Here is a 21,731-nt window from a genome sequence, read left to right as displayed (position 1 = left end):
TAAAATAAATAGCAAAGGGAAAGAAAAACACGCACCTCTGGGATGTTGCAGTTCCTGCTGCAGCCGCCGCCATCCCTCGTAGTCACTGTTGCTGCCGCCGGAGTTGCTACTATCGCGGTTACCACCTCCACTACCGCCCAAGGGGGAAACTTCTGGAGAAACACCAACCGAGCTTCCGTCCTAAATAGCCAACGAGCAGCCACGCAGCGTGCTGCTAGCGGAAAGGGAGGCGACACGCCGGCGCGGGGCCAGCCGGGACAGTGGAGGACCGATTCCTCCCAGCCCCACCCCGGCCCAGGACCAGCGCTCCCAGTCCCCGCCCCTCGCAGCCATGGTTACTGAAGCCTGGGGCGTACACGTTCTCCCTCCCTTCCACGGCGCCCACGCCAGCGAGCACTCCCACGGAGCTTTCAGTAGTAGTTTAGAAGCACTTTTGTAACGTACTGTCATCCCTCAGGAACGTGTGGCGGTTAGGGGCGTTTGTACGTCAGTTAATAATGCAAGCTACTTCGAGCTTCCATTTTCCCTAGTTTCTATCATGGCTGCCACAGGTAGCCAAGTCCTTTCGCTTCCATTACCTCATTCGCGGCTGCGTTGTCGCTTCCGGGAGCAGAGGCCCGGATGACGCTTGGATTCCCGCGATCTTTGGGCTGGGAATCCTAAACGGCTGGGACTCACCGGAAGTCATTCTGCCCTAATAGCGGCAAAAAGCCTTCTGGTTCCTGGGGCAACGCGCCGGGCGGCCCCACAGCCCAGGATTTCTTCTTAGTGGGCTTCCCAGACCAAGAAGGGAAACTTTTTCCATCCGAAGGTACTGAGGGGAGGAAGGTGGCCTAAGTTATCTCAGTGCCGCTTTGTTTCCCACGCCAGTCGGTCAGCCCTTCCTCAGCGCTCTTTACGCTTGCAGATCGGATGGAGAAAGCTGCCAGCATGTTCCAGGGATGGGGGCAGATTGAGGAGCGAGAGGGAGTAGTGTTTGTCTAACTTTATACCAGTACCAAACTGTGTTAACTTAATGTAGTTTTATAATAAATCTTTAAGTCCTGTAACTTATTCTCCCAAGATTGCTTTGGCTCATTCTACGACCTTTGTATTTCTAGGTGAATTTTGGAATTAGGTTAAATTAAAAAATGGGATTTTTGCTGGACTTGCATTGAATCTATAGATCTGTTTGGGGAAAACTAGTATCTTAACATTAAGTCCTTCAATCCATGAGTATCATTCTACCCCACCATTTATTTAAGTGGTCTTTAATTTCTCCTGGCAATGTTTTGTAGATTGCCCATATATCTATATTTTAATGCAGCTGTGCTTGGATAGATTGCAGTATAGAGATGATACATATCTTTCATTAGATTTATGTTAAATGGCATTTTGACTTTTTTATATTCTGCTTGTTGTAAGAATAAACAATATTGATTTTTACATACTGATCTTATATTCAAGCATCTTGCTAAGTTCCCTTGTTACTTGTAATAATACTGTGTAGATTCTTTCGGAATTTCTGCGATCAAAATCTTGCAATCCACGAATAAAGATGGTTTAACTTCTCTGTAACCTTTATACCTTTTATTTGTATTTATTTTTGCCTTTTGTTGCTGGCTAGTATTTCCACTATTGAGTAAAAATAGTGATAATGGACTTCCTTGTCTTGGTCGTAACATCAGGAGGAAAGCATTGAATATCAAGTGCTTTTTCTGCCTTTATTGAAATGTTCATTTGTATTTTTTAATGTTACTGTGAATTACACTGGTTAATTTTCAGATGTTATCTAAATGGCCAATTGTTCTTCTGGACCCACTGACTCCAGTTGGGATGGCACTATAAGAAGAGAGGCAGAGCCAGTGAAGGAGACAAGGTTTATTCAGGACTTACATACGAGGGTGGTCCAGTGGTGGGCTGGCCTGGAGAACTGATACCATTTGTAAAAAGCATGTAGTGTATATACCATTTTCACTTAGCACCCTCCTAGCAACCTCCATTTAACCCAAAAACAAAGGGCCTTGATTTCCTGTACAGCCTAAGATATGGGCCAGGGATGTGGATGTCCTTCATAGATAAGGAGTGAATCTCTGGGTTGGCTATTCCTGGATTCCTCAGCCCAGGACTCCAAACGTGGGTTCTTCTTAGACCACAGGGTTAGTCTCAGGTATGCTCCAGTTATGGCTCTGCACTAATGTGTGTACACCAGCCTCTGCCATGCACCAATACACATAAATGTATGGCCTCTGAAAGGGTGAATTCCAAGACTGACCTATAGGCCCAACATGAGAAAAAGTTCTATATATTAGGGACATTGAAATCAATGAGTTACCAAGACTACCACCAGAATGGCTTAAATTAAAAGGACTTCCAATACCAAGCACTGACAAGGATATGCAGCAACTATATCTTTCATATATTGCTGGTGAGAGTTTAATCATTTTGGAAAACTGTGGTACTATATGTCAGTTCTTGCATTGCTATAAAGAAATACCTGAGACTAGATAATTTACAAAGAAAAAATGTTTAATTGGCTCTTGGTTCTGCGGACTGTACAAGAAGCATAGCAGCTTCTACTTTTGCAGAGACCTCAGGAAGCTTCCAATCAAGGCAGAAGGCAAAGGTAAAGCAGCCATCTTACATGGCAGGAGCAAGTAGGGTGGGGGGAGGTACACATTTTTTAACAACCAGATCTCACAAGAATTCACTGTTGTGAGGACAGTACCAAGGGGGGTGGTACTTAACCATTCATGAGAAACCCACCCCTATGATCCAGTTACCTCCCACCAGGCCCCACCTCCGACATTGGGGATTACAATTTGACATGTGATTTGGGTGGGGACACATATCCAAACTATATCAGACACTACTAAAGCTAGTTATACATAGACCATAACCCAATAATTCTACCACTGGGCATATACCCAAGAGTATTTATTATTTATGATCATGTAGAAGAATATTCACTGCAGCATTACCCAAGGTAGCAAAAACTGGAAATAATCTAAATGTCCTTAAATAGGAGAAAAAATATTATATAGCAATGAGTAACAATGAACGACTACTACACACAACGATATGGATGAACATTATATACATTAAGTTGTGGTAAAAAAAAAAAAGACAGAGTACATCATGATTGATTCCACTTAGATGAGAGGTATCATAAGGGAACCTCCTGGTTGTCAGGGAGGGTGGGGAAAAGGAGCATGAAGAAATCTTCTTGGATGCAGGAAATGTTACATATCTTGATCTGGCTGGTAATCACAGCAGTGTATTCAAACAAAATTTTATCAAGTTATGCACAAGATTTATGCAGGCTGGGTACACGCTCACGCCTATAATGCCAACACTTTGGGAAGCCAAGGCAGAAAAATCACTTGAGCCCAGGAGTTCAAGACCAGCCCAGGCAAGGTGGTGAGATCTCGTCTCTACAAAAAATAAATAAAAAAGCATTAGCCAAGGATGGTTGTGCGTGCCTCAGCTACTTGAGAGGCTGAAGCAGGAGGATCACTTGAGCCCAGGAGGTTGAGACTCTTACCATGTTACTGCACTCCAGCCTACATAACAGTGTGAGTCTCTTAACAACAACAACAACAAATTGTTCACTTTGATTTTGCAGATTCGTTTGAGAAGAAATGATATCTTTCCCTTGTATTGCCTCTTCCAATCCATGAACGTAATTGCTTGCTTCATTCAGTTACTCATATCTATCTTTCAGTAAAGTTTTTATAATTTTCTCCATAAATTCTTGGCATCAGTTTATTGAAGTCTTGGGAGGAAGGAGAGACAAATGCTTAAGAAGTCATTAATAAAATGTTTTCGGCCGGGCACGGGATTACATGCCTGTAATCCCAGCACTTTGGGAGGCCGAGGTGGGCGGATCACCTGAGGTCAGGAGTTCGAGACCAGCCTGGCCAACTTGGTGAAACCCTGTCTCTACTAAAAAATACAAAAATTAGTGGGGCCATGGTGGCAGGCGCCTTAATCCCAGCTACTTGGGAGGCAGAGGCAGGAGAATCATTTGAACCCAGGAAGCAGAGGTTGCAGTGAGCTGAGATTGAGCCATTGCACTTAAGCCTGGGAGACAAGAGTGAGACTTCTCTCAAAAAAAAAGTTTAAAAAAAAATGTTTTCATATGCAAATGACATAACTAAATATGCCAATGTACTTAGCTTTGGTAATTTAAAGAAGGGGAGGAGTAACCATGCTGGATTAAGTGGGCATTTATTGAAGGATAATTCGTCTTCAAACTGAAGAGTGAAAATAGTCATCTATACTGTGTTACTTAACATCTTCCTAGGAAAAGGATCCTTTCATTTAAAAGAGAAAACCTTCCCAGTCTAACATTGAAGCCATCCTTAAGTGTATTATACTTGATAATTTCAAACTGAATCTAACAAAATCTCTTATTTGTGTCTTTTTCACAATAAAGCTTTCCCAAAGAGAAGTTTTTTTAAAAAAAGAAAATTTTAAAAAGATTTGTGCACTTTACAAAGTTTATATTTCAATAGAAAAAAGATTTAAAACAAACTCAGTAATAATCAAAATTTTAAATGCTAAAAGCCATGACATTTATAGTAACATCAAAATATTAAATACTGAAAAAAATCTGACAAAAGATATGCAAGATGTGCACTGAAAACTAAAAAATATTGCAGCCAGGCACGGTGGCTCATGTCTGTAATCCTGGCACTTTGGGAGGCCGAGGTTGGTGGATCACCTGAGGTCAGGAGTTTGAGACCAGGCTGGCCAACATGGCGAAACCCTATCTCTACTAAAAACACAAAACAAATTAGCTGGTTGTGGTGGCAGGTGCTTGTAATTCCACCTACTTGGGAGGCTGAGGCAGAAGAATTGCTTGAACCCGGGAGGCAGAGGTTGCAGTTAGCCGAGATCGGGCCATTGCACTTCAGCCTGGGCAATGGAGCAAGACTCTGTCTCAAAAAAAAGAAAAAGAAAAAAAAAACAACAACATTGCCGAGAGAAATTAAAGAACACTAACAAATGGAGAGCTCCTCCAAATTCATGAGTCAAGAAGACTCAATATTGTTGAGATCTCAGTTCTTCCAAGATTGACCTATAGACTCAACATGATCCTAATCAAAATCCCTAGTTGGGCATGGTGGCTCATGCCTAATCTCAGCTCTTGTTGGGGCTGAGGCAGGAGAATCACTTGGAGGCAAGGAGTTCAAGACCAGCCTAGACAATAGAGACCCCATCTCTGAAATAAAATACATTCAAAAATCCCAGAGCTTTTCCCTTTTAGAAGTTGACAAACTGATTCTAAAATTCAAATGGGGGAAAAAATTCAAACGAAAATGCAAAGGACTTAGAATAGCCAAATCAGCTTTGAAAAATAACAAAGTTGGAGAGATAACATTACTTGATTTCAAGACTTGTCAACCTTGTGGTATTGGCGCAAAGATAGACAGATTAATGCAACAGAGAATCCATAAACAGACCCAAACCATATGTAGACAACTGATTTTTAACATAGGTCCAAAGGTAATTCAGTGGAGAAAAAAAGAGTGGAAAAGGAGAGACTTTACAACAGATTGGATATACATGTGCCAAAAAGTGAGTTTCAATGTATATCTTGCACCATGTAAAACAATTCACTCAAAATGGATTATAGGGCTACAACTCCTATAAAACTTCTAGAAGAAGAAAATCTTTGGGATCTTGGGTTAGACAAAGATTTCTTAGCACACCAAAAGCATGATCCATAAAAGAAGAAATTTGCAAATTAGACTTCACCAAAATTTAAGAGATTCTACACTAGGAAAATATTTGCAGTCACATCTCTGATGAAGAGTCTGCATCCAGAATATCTGAAGATCTCTCAAAACTTAGAAACTGTAAGTCAATAGGGAAATAGAAATTAAAACCACAACCATATACCACTACACACCCATTTAAATGGCTAAAATGAGAAAGACTGACCATGTTGGCAAGGATGTAGAGCAACCGGAAGACGCATACGCCACTGGTAGGAATGTAAAAAGGCACAACCATAAAATGACTTAGACTGCTGCTACACAATTAGCAATTAGCACCCAAGAGATATGAAATAACATGTTCATGCAATGTTTGCACAGGAATGTCTGTTTATAGCAGTTTTAATGGTTAACAGTTGAAAACTAGAAACAACCCAAATGTACATCAACAGGTGAATGGATAAACAGTAGTACAGCTGGCCGGGCACAGTGACTCATGCCTGTAATCCCACACTTTGGGAGGCCGAGGCAGGTGGATCACCCAAGATCAGGAGTTCGAGACTAGTCTGGTCAACTCTGTCTAAAAATACAAAAAAATGTGACATGCACCTATAGTCCCAGCTACTCGGGAGGCTGAGGCAGGAGAATCGCTTGAACCCAGGAGGCGGAGGTTGCAGTGAGCCAGGATCACGCCTGAGTCACAGAGCGAGACTCCGTCTCAAAACAAACAAACAAACAAAAAACAACAGTAGTATAGCCAGTATAGCCATACAATGGAATACTGCTCAGCAATAAAAGGAATGAAGTATTGCTATACACTACAACATGGATGAATCTCAAAATTATGCTAAGTGAAAGAAACCAGACAAAAATAGTATTATTTTGTATGATTCCATTTATATAAAATCCTGAAAAATTTTAAAACTCATCTGTATGACAGACAACAGATCAGTGGTTTACTGGGTGGGGGTGGGGGTTGGAGAGCAGGGTGGAATTTTAAGAATAAAAGGGGCATTAGGAAACATATTGGGGTAATAGGTATGTTCACTATCTTGATTATGGTGATGATTTTACGAGTGTATACATATGTAACACTTCAAAATGTACACTTTAAATAATGTGTGTGGTTTGCTTTATGTCAATTATAGCCCTATAAGCTTTTTTTTTTTTTTTTTTTTGAGATGGAGTCTTACTCTGTCACCCAGGCTGGAGTGCAGTGATGAGATCTCAGCTCACTGCAAGCTCCACCTCCCAGGTTCACGCCAGTCTCCTGCCTCAGTCTCCCAAGTAGCTGGGACTATAGGCGCCCACCACCACACCCAGCTAATTTTTTGTGTTTTTAATATACATGGGGTTTCACCGTAGCCAGGATGGTCTCCATCTCCTGACCTCGTGATCTGTCCACCTCAGCCTCCCAAAGTGCTGGGATTACAGGCGTGAGCCACCACGCCCGGCCTAAAGCTATTTTTTAAAACACATTTAGAGCTATAGATAAGAGTTGATAGTCATAAGCATATGGACGGTGGTAAGCAACATGAGAACACTAGCACAAGGAGGCCAGGCATAGTGGCTCACACCTGTAATCCCATCACTTTGGGAGGCCAAAGCAGGAGCATCCCTTGAGTCTAGGAGTTCGAGACCAGCCTGGGCAATACGGTAAAACACTGTCTCTACAAAATACATTAGCCAGATGTGGTGGTGCATGCCTGTAGTCCCAACTACTCCTGAGGCTGAGGTGGGAGGATTGCTTGAGCCCAGGTCGAGGCTGCAGTGAACCGTTACTATGCCACTGCACTCCAACCTAGGCAACATAGCGAGACCCTGTGTCAAAAAAGAAAAAAAAAAAAAAGGCAAGAAGAAAATTTAGTTTTTTCACTTAATAAATACTGAATCCCTACTACGTATAGATATTATGTGAGGTATTAGGGATACTAAAATGACTGCAATCTTGGTGCTTAATAATCTAGTGTTGGAATCACACATACCAACAGGCAGTTATTGCAGTGTCATATATGTCTAAATGGGAGAGAGTAAAGGGTTCTGTGAGAGCAGTCAGAAGATTCTGAAAGCTCAGAGGAAGTAACGTCTCAGCCGAAGCCTGAAGAACACATAGGAGTTAACCAGCATGAGATGAACTGCTGAGCAGAGTGGGCTGGAAAGCAGAGGCAGCCCAGTGATTTGGGAAATACAGCTTCAGGGATGTTTATTTGCAAAAGCCCCTTCAAACCCTCTATCTAATTTGTTAATATAATTTTGTATGTATTTTTCCTAAATAAATCCCCTCCCCACTCCCACAACCCCACCAAATTGTGTAAATTTTGGCCCCACAAAACCTGGATTTGTCCTTAAGTAGGTCTTTCTTTTGGGTTATTTAGAATTCAGCTCTTTCTTATGTTTGGGGAATTCCTTGAGTCTTCCCACTGAGCCAGTCTCCCTTTATAAAAGCTGAAAATGCAAACGACTTAAGTTGAACTTGTACATACTTTAAAATTGGTAGCTAGTTAACAACAATAAATCAAGGAAGGACCTTAGTGTATCCTCTCCAGATGCAGTAGCACATGTGTCAAGATTAAATTCCCAAAGCAGCAGATAGTATTACAAAGCACAGTGTGTCAGTGCTTGGCAACAGCGGCTACAATCTCCTCACCCAACCAGTTATGCAGTATAGTTCCAGGATTTATTCCCAGCCGTGTGGCTCAGACTGATGCTGATTCCCTAGTCCTTTTGGCCATTCAGCGAGCAGCACAATATTCTTCTAATACAATTTATCTTATGCTGAAAACCAGAATCCATCTCTGTTGCTTATGACTAAAAATCCAAACTGACAGACAATTTGGTATTTGGAAGTGGAGTACTACTAAACAGACCTGGAATGGTGTGTAACTGGCTGAGTGGGAAAGGCAGGATGGAGGGCAGAGACACAACTGTTTCGGGCTAGGAAACTAGTGACTCTGAGACAGGACACCAAGGTCACACAATCAAGAAATGTACTCTAAAGCTGAGCAGCCTTAGAAAGAGTCTTCCCAGTGCTCATATTAGATGTGGCTGTTGAGGACAGAACACCAGAGAGCCACAGCCACCAGTTGAAAAAGCAGCCTGTGTATTCCACCAGAGATCTTAGACATGAAGCTGGATAGAGTATCTGGATGAGATTCTGGTTGATTCTCTTTGGGAAACAAATACATTTTTCATATGGGCATGAACATTTTTCAGTGTATGTACAGGAAGGACAAGTATACCTAACAGTAGGATACTTCACTTCTCCTCCCTTCTTCCTTGCTGTGGAGCCCCAATTTTGTTTCTCCAGCACATGACTAAGTCATTTGTGGTAATCCCACAATCCACACTATTGGGATCCCCAACCCCACAGTGGCCATTATGGCCAACAATATGGTTTACGAAGGGGTATATAACTAATCTAGCCATTTAGGCCATGCATGAGATATCTGCTCAGGGATTCTGGGAAAGGTCTCCTTATTGATAAACAGAAACATAGAATAAATTACTGCAGCTACCTTTAGCAGTAGCCATCCTGGAAGACCAAACTAATATCCCAAGGAAAGTGAAAGCAGAAGGATGGAGAAACCTGGTTCCTCAGTGTTACCACTGAGCTCCTGAGTTAACCAACCCAGAAGCCTCCAAACTCTTGACTTTTTGTTTTGTGTTATTTCATAATTTTCAGTTAGGTTTTTCTGTTTGCTTCTTGCAATTGAAAGCATTCTTATTCTAATTGCTATTATGTCTGGGAGTGTAGAATTTGATCATAAGGCTGGTGAAATAAAGAAGAGGTGAGACCACATAGGGCCTCAACTCCATTTGAAAAGACTAAAAAAACCACTGAAGGCTTGACATAATTAGACCGACACTCCTGTTGCATTGGGGAGAACAGATTGGAAGCGGACAAGTTGAAAGCAGAGAATAAGAACAGTGACCTTTAGACAAAACTTGGGAGAACTCCAATCTTTGAAAAAGTCTCTGGAGCAACCCAAAGGGAACATTAGGAAATTATTTTTTACATGGTAAAAGGGGGAAAATATTACAGAAGCAGGAGGATAGGAGAGTTGAGCACTTCAGATTGGGCAAAACTGAAGGCAATAGAGGGTTTAGAAGAAAAGTGAGTTATGAAAGGTTATCAATTGATCAAGAGGTCCAGGAAGAGAAGGAAGGATGGGATTCAGCGATATGGAAATTGGTTACTCTTAGTGACCTTTGCAACAACAACTTCAGGGTAATAAGTCAAATGCAATACTACAGCGGGTTAAAGAATAAATGGAAAGTGAGGAAGGCAGCAGGTTTACAGGTTAAGGACAGTGACAACAGCATCACAGGTCCTTCCTTAATAAACAATGTTGAGTTAATGATTTGGTGTGGAGAGGCCAAGTACTGAGAGCCATGTCCTATTCAGGAGCTGATGACTAGATTATGTTAGGGCTACAGAGAGTCAAGACGTAATATAGGGACAGATCATGCTGGTCCTTGTAAACCCTGTTCAGAAGTTTGCATATTCCTGGTAAGAAATCATGGTAACTTAAACTAAGGTAGAAACATGAAGATGAATGACACATTAAAAGCTTTTGAGGAGGTAAATTACCTGGGCTGCATGATTGATGGGATGTGGATCTCAGATGTGACTGAGCCATGGAAATAGATGAGATTCTCAAAGGAGCATGTGCAGTGGGAAGAAAGCCAAGAATGGAATCTTAAGAAATACCAGGACATAAGGCAGAGCTCCCCAACTAATGTACTATGAATGGGTTATGGCTGTGCCCAAAATACTGATCCCTTTTGTCTAAATGGATGGTGAGAGTCACTGGCTAGTCACACGCAGCAGTAAGCAACTTCCCTGGTTAACCCCAGTGTGTCTCTGGAGGGCAGACATTATATTCTGTCAACTTTGTACTACAAGTTCCATGACTATGTGGAGCCATCCTTGATACCTTACCCAATACATGTTGGTTAAATGAATAAATGTAGAGCAACATTGAGGGACAAACTTAAAATGATAGGTTGGGGCCAGATCAGTTATTCTTAAACTTCCAAGTGTACATTAAGATTACCTAGTGCTTTTCAAACTTGAATGTCTATATTATTCTGATTCATTAGGTCTGGAGCAGGGTCTGGAGTTCTATTTTTCTAAAATGTTTCCAGTGATGCTGATGCTAATTTGGGACCACTCTGAGTAGCAAGAAATAAACAATACTAGTTAAAAATACAACCTGTACAGCTTTCCCATGAGAGACAAATTCAGTAGGTATGGGGTGGAGCCAAAGAATTCGCATTTTAAGAAAAACATCAGCTGGGTGCAATGGCTCACGCCTGTAATCCCACCACTTTGGGAAGCCAAGGAGGGGTGGATCCCTTGAGCCCAGGAGTTGGACACCAGACAGGGAAACATGGTGAAAACCCCTTTCTACAAAAAATACACACATCTATTAGCCAGGTATGGTGCAGGCCTGTGGTCCCAGCAACTCGGCAGGCTGAAATGAGAGGACTGCTTGAGCCCTGGGAGGTGACACTTGCTGTGAGCCAAGATTGTGCCACTGCACTCTAGACTGGGTAACAGAGCAAGACACTATCTCAAAACAAACAAACAAAAACAAACAAACAAAAAAACAAGAACAACATTAACTCTGCAATAGTCGGCCTAGGAACCCAGTTTGATGGAGAAATTTGAACGTTAAGCTAAGGATTCTGGACTTTATCTTACAGGTAGCAAGAAAGGCATTGAGGTTTTCCATATACAAATACTACGTATTCCCAAGGGATATTTTATTTATTTATTTATTTATTTATTTATTTATTTTTTTTTATTGAGACAGGGTCAAAGAGAGAAGAGAACAGAAAAAACGAGAGAAAAATAAAGGAAGGCCAGGAGTTGGCAAGCAAAGACACACTCAAGAGTGCTTCTCTTTGCTTCCTTGCCCTCTGAACTGTTCAATAAATAGTGAAGAACACAAAGCTAACTGCAGTATTTATTTCAGACCTGCTGCTGCTCTCCAATTTAAAAGCAATACAGGTTCCATTAAATTTGTCACAGTTGAAACTGGTAAAGGTAGACCTCTACAGGTGCTTCTCGACTTACAATGGGTTTATTGGGAGGGGAAATTATCGTAAGTCAAAATGCCTTCAATACACCTAACCTACTGAGCATCAGAGCTTAGACTAACCTACCTTAAACGTACTCAGAAGACTTACACTAATCTACATTTGAGCAAAATCATCTAACATAAATTATTTTTTATTATAGAGGGTTGAATACCTCATGTAATTTATGGGAACAACGTCCTAAACATGAAAAACAGGATAGTTGTATGGGGACTCAAAGTTCGCTTTCTTCTGAATGTGCATCACCTTTGGAACCATCATAAAGTCAAAAAATTTTAAGTCAAACCATCCTAAGCCCCGGACCGTCTGTATATGAAGTGCTCCCTAAGGGGCACTATGCCAGATACTATGCCTAAGTGTTTTCCAACTTCCTGTACCACATTCAAAAGGAGCATCTTCATAAAGATGTTACTGACATCATGGAAAATATTAGTCCTTCCTTTCTTTGCAGCTGACAGGATTTTTAAAAGAAGCTCTAAACCACAAGCGTATTCCAGCAGCTGTTTGTTCTTCCTGGTGTGAGTTACTTCCTCCCTCTGCCACTATCGCTTGTATTCTGGTTTGAGGAAATATTAAGCAGCACAGTAAATCGATCTGTTTTCAGAAATTGCTTAGTCCTGGAATTAATACATTTTACAAAGCAGGTTTGCTTTAGCTCCTTAAGATTTGGTTACTTAGAATAAAATCTTCCCAATTTAATAGCCAATTTGCATACATGTATAAATACATGAACTTTAAAAGCACCTTCAAGATTAAGAGGGTTTTGTTATCTGTTTTTACAGAATGTAAAGCTGATTACCTCAGCAAGTTTTAGAGCAATTTTAAGAATAGTAATAACACAAGAATCTTAAGATAATACATTCTTTAGAACCAAGAATCTAAGGATAATACATTCTTTAGAACCAAATGTGTAAATGGTTAAATAAAGGATGTTTTAACAACATGGTCTCAACTGTGGAGGTATCATCATCTTTCAAAGCTACCTGCAAAAAAGGGACAATGTCCTCACTGGCTAGTAAAAATCAGAAAAATTTAAGAAATTCTCAGCAAATTTCTTATCTTTTAAAATACCCATGGTCATCCCCTAAGAGGGTAAATCCACGTGTCATTAATAAGCAAGTAAGTGAGTTCATAAGCCATACTAACCTCCAGGATTTTTAATTTCTTGGTAGGGATAATGGACATTAAAAGGAAGCTTATACTTTCCTATTAATAAGGAGATTTATTTACAACAAATTTCTACTTCAAAACACTTCCAAGCATATAACAAATACCATCCTTAAAAGAGGGATTCCCTATTTGATTGTCTCAGTTTATTAGAATATGGATGGTCTTTTCATTCTAAATAACATGTCCTTTTTTTGCTTGTTTTTGTATAGGAATTATCCTGGAATCTGATAACGCTGGGACCCTACTGATGGCTAGGCACTGCGTATCTTCATTATGTGCCATTTCCATTCATTCCTTAAAATATTATGAAACATTGTTACAAACAAAAGAATATCATGTATAATTATAATATGGATAACACATATTATAGTATAATATATACAACATATAATAACATAAAAGCATGATGAAATGACCACCTGTGAACCTGCCGTCCAACTTGAGGAACAGAATGTAGTACTGTCGAAGCCCCTGGGTGTCCCTCCTCAATTACTCTGCCTTCCTGAAATACCGTGTTATGTTGATCATTTTCTTTATAGTTTTATCACCTTTAGAGCTAACAAAGTATATTCAAAATTTGGTTTTTGAATTTTATAAAATTCTATTATATTGCATGCATTCTGCTGCAACTTATTGTCTTTAGGACACCGTGAAGATATCGACAGAGTGTTTTGAAATTCATCTAAGTATCTACACTCTAAAAGTGAATATCTGACAGAAATAATCTCAATCAATGAATTTTATAAACCCCGGCAATTAACACTTACCTGCTTCATTGTCAATCGGGAACTCTCAGTTTCCCCTCTTTTGTCCACTGGATCAGCACTGCAATCTCATTTTAAAGGGGTTGTTCATATTCTGTGGCTAACTGCTTATCAAATTCCATATCCCAAAGTGAAGGTGATGTGTCTGTATAATAAGACATTTTAAATAAGAACAAGTCAATGTAAATATCTTTTTAAAAAATGTTATAACCAATCCTGGATTGATCGTGTATTTTTCATAACTTGACACTCATAATTACAGTATATAACAAAAAGTTACTCACTGAGAGATAACAGCAACAAAAATTATAGTAAAGATTATAACTAGGCTGGGCACAGTGGCTCACACCTGTAATCCCAGCACTTTGGGAAGCCAAGGTGGGGAGATCAGGAGTTCAATACCAGCCTGACCAACATGGTGAAACCCCATCTCTACTAAAAATACAAAAAATTAGCTGGGCACAGTGGTGCGCACCTGTAATACCAGCTTCTTGGGAGGCTGAGGCAGGATAATTGCTTGAACCCGGGAGGCGGAGGTTACAGTAAGCCAAGATCGGGCCACTGCACTCCGGCCTGGGTGACAGAGCGAGACTCTGTCTCAAAATAAATAAATACATACATACATACATACATATACACACACATACTACAACTATAATAATGGCAAGCTTAACTTTGGTTTTACCACAATGTCAGGTAATCACTACCCCTTCTACTGGAAAAAAATAAATAAATTTGTATTTTGTTTAAAGGTATTTTTATGAATATGAATATTTTTATACAATATGTGACTTTGATTTTTAAAATCTAGGCTGTTTACTTTTTACTCTATCAAAATTAGTCACTAATGTACTACTGTTCACAACCAAAGAAGTTAGATCAACAGAATAACAATAAAACTGCTAATGAACACTGAGTACTTCCTCTTTGCTTAAATGTTTTTTATGCATTAGTACATTTAATCCTCACAATCAACCCTATGAGTTGGCTAATTACCACCATCACATTACGTTTCAATAACTTTTTTACTTTTGAAATTTCAGATCATCTTCTGAGAATGAGCCATATTCCCACCAGTTACTGCTGCTGGGAACATAAAATGGTACAAACATCTTGGAAAACAGCTTGATGGCTTCTTAAAAAGTTAAAAATACATCTATTATTCATCATAGTTATTTCATTCCTGGATATTTACCCAAGAGATAATACATGTCCATACAAAGACTTGTACACGAAAGTTCATGGCAGCTGTCTCTGTAACAGCCAAACGTGGGTTGTAATTTGGGAAACAATCCAAATATCCACTAACAGGTGAATAGGTACAAAAATGTAATACATCGGCAGGGCACGGTGGCTCGCAGCCGTAATCCCAGCACTTTGGGAGGCCGAGGGATCGTGAGGTCAAGACGGATCATGAGGTCAAGAGCTCAAGAACAGCCTGACCAACATGGCGACACCCCGTCTCTACTAAACATACAAAAATTAGCTGGGCATGATATGGCAGCTACTCAGAGACTGAGGCAGGAGAAATGCTTCAACCAGGACCCAGGAGGCGAAGGTTGCAGTAAGCCGAGATCGCGCCGCTGCACCCCAGCCTGAGCTACAGAGCGAGACTCCGTCTCAAAAAAAAAAAAAGTAATACAGCCATACAACTGTATACTATTCAGTAATAAAAATGCATTAGTAGTATATGGAACAACATGGATGAATCTCAACTCATTAGCTGAGTGAAAGAAGCCAGACGCAAAAGAGTTCATACTCTGTGATTTCATTTATGTACAATTCTAAGAGATGCAACCTATCTATTTTAACAGAAAGCAGATCAATGGTTGCCGGCATTGTGTGCCTGTGTGTGTGTGTGTGTGTGTGTGTGTGTGTGTGTGTGTGTGTGTACTGTAAAAGGATATAAGGAAACTTTTAAGGGTTATGAAAATGTTCACAATTGAAAGTGGCAGTTTCATGGGTGTATCTATTTGTTAAAACTAGTCGAGTTACATACTTTAAATGTGTGCAGTTTGTTGCACACAAATAACTTAATAAAGTTGTAAAAGGAAAACGAATATCAATATCTATCCCTTGGCTACTTTTTTCCCTAATTGTTGGTCCTTAATTAATTTTTCAAACATTTTTTATCTTTCTGGGCTAGAGGTATACATTGCATATGATTTATCCTCCAGCCTACCTGTTTATACACTTTTGTCAAGCCCCCTAAAGCATGTCAACAAATGGCTAGCTCATTTACTCTTCCACGTGGGTAAGCCTTATTTTATCTATTTGCTTTTTCTGAATCTGTTTCTATAAGCCTTTGTGTGCAGAGATGTGTCTAACCACATGCTGACTAGTAGATATTAAGTATTTTGGCCTAGATCATCTGATACTGAGTAACTATTACAATTGTTAGCCACATTTACAGAGCAATCACATCAATAATATAACTATCTCAGTTATCTTTTACTTGGTGGACATTGACTGACCTATGTCTTTTCTATCATCATTAGGATCATCATGTTTTTACACTTGCTAATAGTTGCAAACATTTATTAAATGTGTACTATGTTCCAGGCACTGTGCCTCACACTTCTCAGATGACCTCATTTAATCCTGGAGATGTATGTACCAACCTTTATTTTACAGTTGGGGAAACGTAAGTGCAGCAGAATCGGAATTTGAATCCAGTTCTACACAACACCAACACTCTTTCTGTTAAGCTATACTGCCTGTCGACTCTAGGATAACCAGTAGGGCCTATGACTATATCCTTTGTAGCAGTGTAAGAATTTAGTGGGGAACAAGACGTGGGAATCATGGAACAGAATAACTCATTCAATCGGTCAATAAAAAAATTACTGAATGCCAACTATATTTCCAGCATTCTTTGGGATGGCAATATAACAACAGTGAACAACTGCTAAATTTAAGTTTCCATATTTTGCTATTCTTGTACTTAACTGGAAACAAAATCATTCTTTAGACTCATGAAAGTATAGCACAAACAGTACCTTCATTAGAGTAAATTATTACATAAATTTGTGTGCTACTTTCCTCACTACAGTATAATCATTTGATACTGTTTTATAAAATACATAAAATTTCAATGCCTCCTTGCCAACTAATTTCAGTTTTAGAAGTAAGACTATTTTAAAAAGCAAGCTGGCTCCTTCAAGAATCCAAGTGTCTTGGCTGGACAACAGCAGCTGCCCTGACAAAAAATTCCTTTCTGATGCACACTTAACGGACACGATTTGAGCAGGGGAGAGGTGATTCATTGTCCCTATGCATTTTGCATTTCCTTTTTATCATACACAACAGAATGCAGTTTTTGTAATACAAGGGGGTTGTTCTTTTAGCTTCACCTTCAGTTCTAATGAACAAACGTTAACTGAATTAACTACTTTCCTTTAGAGATGTATATTTTATAGTACAGTTTGTTCAAAAAAGAATTTAAGATTTAAGATAACTAGTTCCTGTGATCTGTAAGCCACATGAGTAGATGCTACAGGGTATACAGTCATGAATGAGATCTAGCCTCTAATATAGTTTATTAAATAGGGGGAAAATCAGAAGTTCATATAAGTAACTGCTAGAAAGATTAAGTGAGCCATTAGAGGCTGGCCTAGGAACTTATCTATCACATATAACATTTTTCCCCCCTTTGAGAGGGGATCTCGCTCTGTCACTTAGGCTGGAGTGTTATGGCACAATCGTAGCTCACTGCAGCATCGAATTCGGGGCTCCAGTGATCCTCCCACCTCAACCTCCCAGGTCGCTAGGACTATAGGCATGCACCACCATACCCAGATAATTTTTTTCTATTTTTTAGAGAAAGGATCTCACTATGCTGCTCAGGCTGGTCTTGAACTCCTAATCTCAAGCCACCCTGTTGTCTCAGCCTCCTAAGTCCATATACAACATTATTTCTACCAAAATCCAAAAAACTAACTTCTATTCGTAGAAATGCTCATCACTTACACTCTGGAGAACATCTGTATTGAGTTTCTTCATTTATATTACTAGTAAACCAAATTTAATGTCAAGCAAGAGGACACTCATTTCTCTTTTAGACTTAAAATGGTAAATTTCTTACCCAAAGAAAAGGGGAAGAATAGAGAACAAAGACCAACCATGTGTTAAGAAAAAAACACTACAAGTCTGTTATATTCCTTCAATGTTCTTCCCATCTCCTGAACAATCACTAAATCACTTCAATAAGTTATTTTATAAATGCTAGCTCCTCTTCTAGATAGCAAGCTGCCTAGGGGCAGGAACCAGTATATCTTTATGTAATAGCATAGAGATACGCTGCAAATGATAGGTGATTAATAATGTTCTAACCCAAATTAATGGCTAATCTGGACCTCTGGATTCATGTAATTGGTAGTACTTACCTCCCATTGTCTCACAGAATGCAACATTTCAAGGGGGAAACCGAACCACAACTAGCAATATCAACAACTGTAGTGTGGTATGTCCCCCACCAGGTTACTGAAGAGTGTATATGTGTTGCTTGAACCCTGAAGGCTCGGCAGGGAGCCAAGACCATAATGCCTAGCTGAGGGGCAGGTGTCCCTGAGAACCCAAATATCCCAGGGCATACCTCAAAACAGATCAAGCAAAACAGTCTCATCGTGCACACACAGTAGGCAAATAGCCAGAATATAAGCTTAAAAACAGCTTAGAGATAAGAGGCAGGTTGACTCCAGAGCTGCCTAGAAAAGTCCAGTATGTAAATCCTAGTAAACTCATCTATTCATCAAGCTGGACTTGCCCAAATTATTCTTTGGTCTCTCGATGCCTTCCCAATTTGGGGGACGTTACAGTCCCAAGTTTTCCTTCTAACAACCGCCACATTCATGATTCGAATCCAGGCCAATGACAGGCGGGAATATTAAAATATCCAACTATTACACCATCAGAACACTAAGGACATCCTGAAAAGATGGAATATTTTTCCACCTGAGAAATAGTTATTCTTAACAAACCTATTCAGGTGCTTATCTTTAGTAACTGCTATAATGTTAAAACTATTACGTCTCTTCCCTGTGAATATATTTTTCCATATATATATATTTTAATGAATATAAACTGTCAACAAAAATTATGAAAAAAAAATTCAGTGAAATATTATACATAAAAATTAAAAATAATTCCACTGATGCACATCAAACGTCTTAGCTAAACTGCCACATTTTTAGGACTGATAGGCTGAAAACAGAAATGTTCACTTGAAGTTTTGCTTCATAATACAACAAATCAGTTACAGCAATTTAATTTCCAAAATATCTAATTGAAAAGATTAGCTTAATTTGCCATAATTTTTATTTGTTCCCTTTTATATTAAGTTTTAAAAACTCCATGTTGTGAAAAACTATAAAATTATGCTAAAAAGAAGCTGTTAAAGTCAACATTTGTTTTTAAGGGCAGAAAACACTGCAATGTTTAATTACAAATTATAATTATAAAAGAATGCGTAGGTAAATCACAACATTCCCTTTCATAAAGCAATCATTCTGTAAAATAATTAACTTTCTTTACATGACTATTTTTAATGATTGAAATTAATATCAGAGTTAATAGGTAACATTTTCTTGCACACTTGATAATCAACTGCTTTATGCATCAATTTACATATTTACTTGGATATACTTACTGGCAGATTAAAATTCAGTTTATAAACTGGAGGGTTATTTTTAAAAATTTTAACTTCTTTTTTTATAGACTAAATTACTTTTCTCTACTAAACAGAATTAACTGGAAAAAACGGAAATATCATATGAACGTTAAATAATGTGATCTCAAGTCATACAAGTTTTCCTCTAGCAGGTTCCCAAGATACTTGTAAACAAAGGCTTTTCTGCTCCAGAACTTTCCTCAGTCCTTGCATTCTTCTCCCTCAACTGTATGTCCGGTGAACAGGATGGTGGATTAAAGTAAGTCACAGCAGACAGGGAATGCCTTGGTAAAGCACTGAACTTCAAGAGAGGAATGTACAACAAAGAAAGGGAATGGACACTTGCTGAGCACCTACTATGTACCAGATAGTTGATACGTGTTTCTTTTCTATTCCTCAAGAAAGCCATTTAAGCTAGGTTTCACTTTCAGCATTTTATAGCTGGGGAAACAGGCTGATGGAGGCTATAAAAGATGCCCTGGTCACAGAATTAGTCAGTGGCAGTGCCAACATTCTGAGGCAGGCCAGTGTGAACTGTCAATTTCCAACAGAAGCAATCAGTCCAGGCCTGGGTTGTCTGGGGTTGATACCCTAGACCCTGCCCGAGTCATAGCAGCGTGAACAACTTGGCATCACACCACTGCTTCCCCTTACTCCCCTTTAGCTGGCTTCTTAACACACTGAAGGCACAGGAACCCCTTTCCTACTTGTTTTAGCTTCTCCTTTGCCACTTAATTTTCAAAATATTAAATATCTAATATTAAAAATCAAATATGCCATCCCGATGTAGTTGCACAGTATTATATGCAATACGAATAAGTTCAATTTTCTCGAGTATTAAGTGACTCAAATATTCTAAAGTAAAACTCCAAGAACACTTTCTACTTTATTCAACAATATCTAACAGATACTAAATCACTTTAAATTAGTAATTCAAATAATATTCCAAAGTCACCATAAACTCTTGAACTTCCTGTGTTAACTGCTGACCACCTTTTCCAACTTTCCTCTATAAATCAGTAATTTAACACCCAGGAGTTAACTCAAGTGCCTGATTTTACTTAAAACAAATCTACGGAATACACAATGTATTGAAAACACTCCAATTGCGAGCATATCCAAGTATAAAGACAGGTTAGGCCAGGTGAGGTGATTCACGCCTGTAATCCCAGCACTTTGGAAGGCCGAGGTGGGCAGATCACTTGAGGTCAGGAGTTACCAGCCTGGCCAACATGGTGAAACCCCATTTCTACTAAAAATACAAAAATTAGCTGGGTGTGGTGGCTCGTGCCTATAATCCCAGCTACTGGGGAGGCTGCCAGGGGAATCACTAGAACCCAGGAGGCAGAGGTTGCAGTGAGCCGAGATGGCGCCACTGCACTCCAGCCTGGGCGACAGAGTGAGACTGTCTCATAAATAAATAAATAAATTAATTAATTAATAAACAAACAAATAAATAAATAAATAAAAAACAAGTTAATTTTTGTCAGGCCATGCCAAATATCTGGGTTCTCCTTCGCAGCTACCACTTTCAGGGTTTAAAGGAGAGAAAGAATAGAAACTTTATGTAAATACAGAACAATTTTAGATTCTAAAATAACTATGTAAGACATGGCTCGGCATCTTTAAGAACTTCAAATCAGTAATTTCAAATGGCCACAAATAATCTACCATTTTAAGGTATAGGGTGCAGTGGCATGATCTTGGCTCACTGCAACCTCCGCCTCCCAGATTCAAGCAATTCTCCTGCCTCAGCCTCCTGAGTCCCTGGGATTGCAGGCGCTCACCACCACATCTGGCTAATTTTTGTATTTTTAGCAGAGAAGGGATTTCACCATGTTAGCCAGGCTGGTCTCGAACTCCTGACCTCATGATCTGCCTGCCTCGGCCCTCTAAATTGCTGGGATTACAGGTGTGAGCCACCACGCCGGGCCTACGCCTTTCTTTCTTTTCATTGATGGTGGGTCATTTCTAAGGTGTAACAAAAGATAAGCATGTACAGAGATATAAAGGGTAAATGAATACACGGTATTAGGCATTTATATTTAAAATGAAAAATAATGTTCCTCACAAAATATTCGTTTGTTCAGAATTCAGTCAGCTCTACTTATTCTTTGTTTTTTTTTTGTTTTTTTTTTGAGAGGAGTCTCACTCTGTCGCCCAGGCTGGAGTGCAGTCGCCGGATCTCAGCTCACTGCAAGCTCCGCCTCCCGGGTTCCCACCATTCTCCTGCCTCAGCCTCCCGAGTAGCTGGGACTACAGGCGCCCGCCACCTCGCCCGGCTAGTTTTTTGTATTTTTTAGTAGAGACGGGGTTTCACCG

General features: G+C 39.6%; 1 protein-coding gene across 4 annotated transcripts in view; it reads right to left on the bottom strand.

The window, feature by feature from the left end:
• SUGT1 (SGT1 homolog, MIS12 kinetochore complex assembly cochaperone) overlaps positions 1-21,731 on the bottom strand; it is a 65,903-nt gene that overhangs the window by 35,334 nt on the left and 8,838 nt on the right. Inside the window, exons 4-6 of one of the 4 annotated variants that reach the window (XM_050766353.1) lie at positions 19,575-19,710; positions 13,745-13,886; positions 36-152 (exon numbers count right to left, since the gene is read on the bottom strand). In XM_050766353.1, the coding sequence (XP_050622310.1) occupies positions 36-73 (38 nt within the window). In that variant the 5' untranslated portion in view covers positions 74-152; positions 13,745-13,886; positions 19,575-19,710. Of the gene's footprint in view, positions 1-35; positions 181-444; positions 557-578; positions 597-13,744; positions 13,887-19,574; positions 19,711-21,731 lie in introns of those variants that run through there. The other 3 variants (XM_050766355.1, XM_050766356.1, XM_050766357.1) reach the window with 3 other exon arrangements.

This window comes from Macaca thibetana, chromosome 17, assembly GCF_024542745.1.
Source record: "Macaca thibetana thibetana isolate TM-01 chromosome 17, ASM2454274v1, whole genome shotgun sequence".
Classification (NCBI taxonomy): domain Eukaryota; kingdom Metazoa; phylum Chordata; class Mammalia; order Primates; family Cercopithecidae; genus Macaca; species Macaca thibetana.
This window is presented reverse-complemented; position numbering and strand designations above follow the sequence as displayed.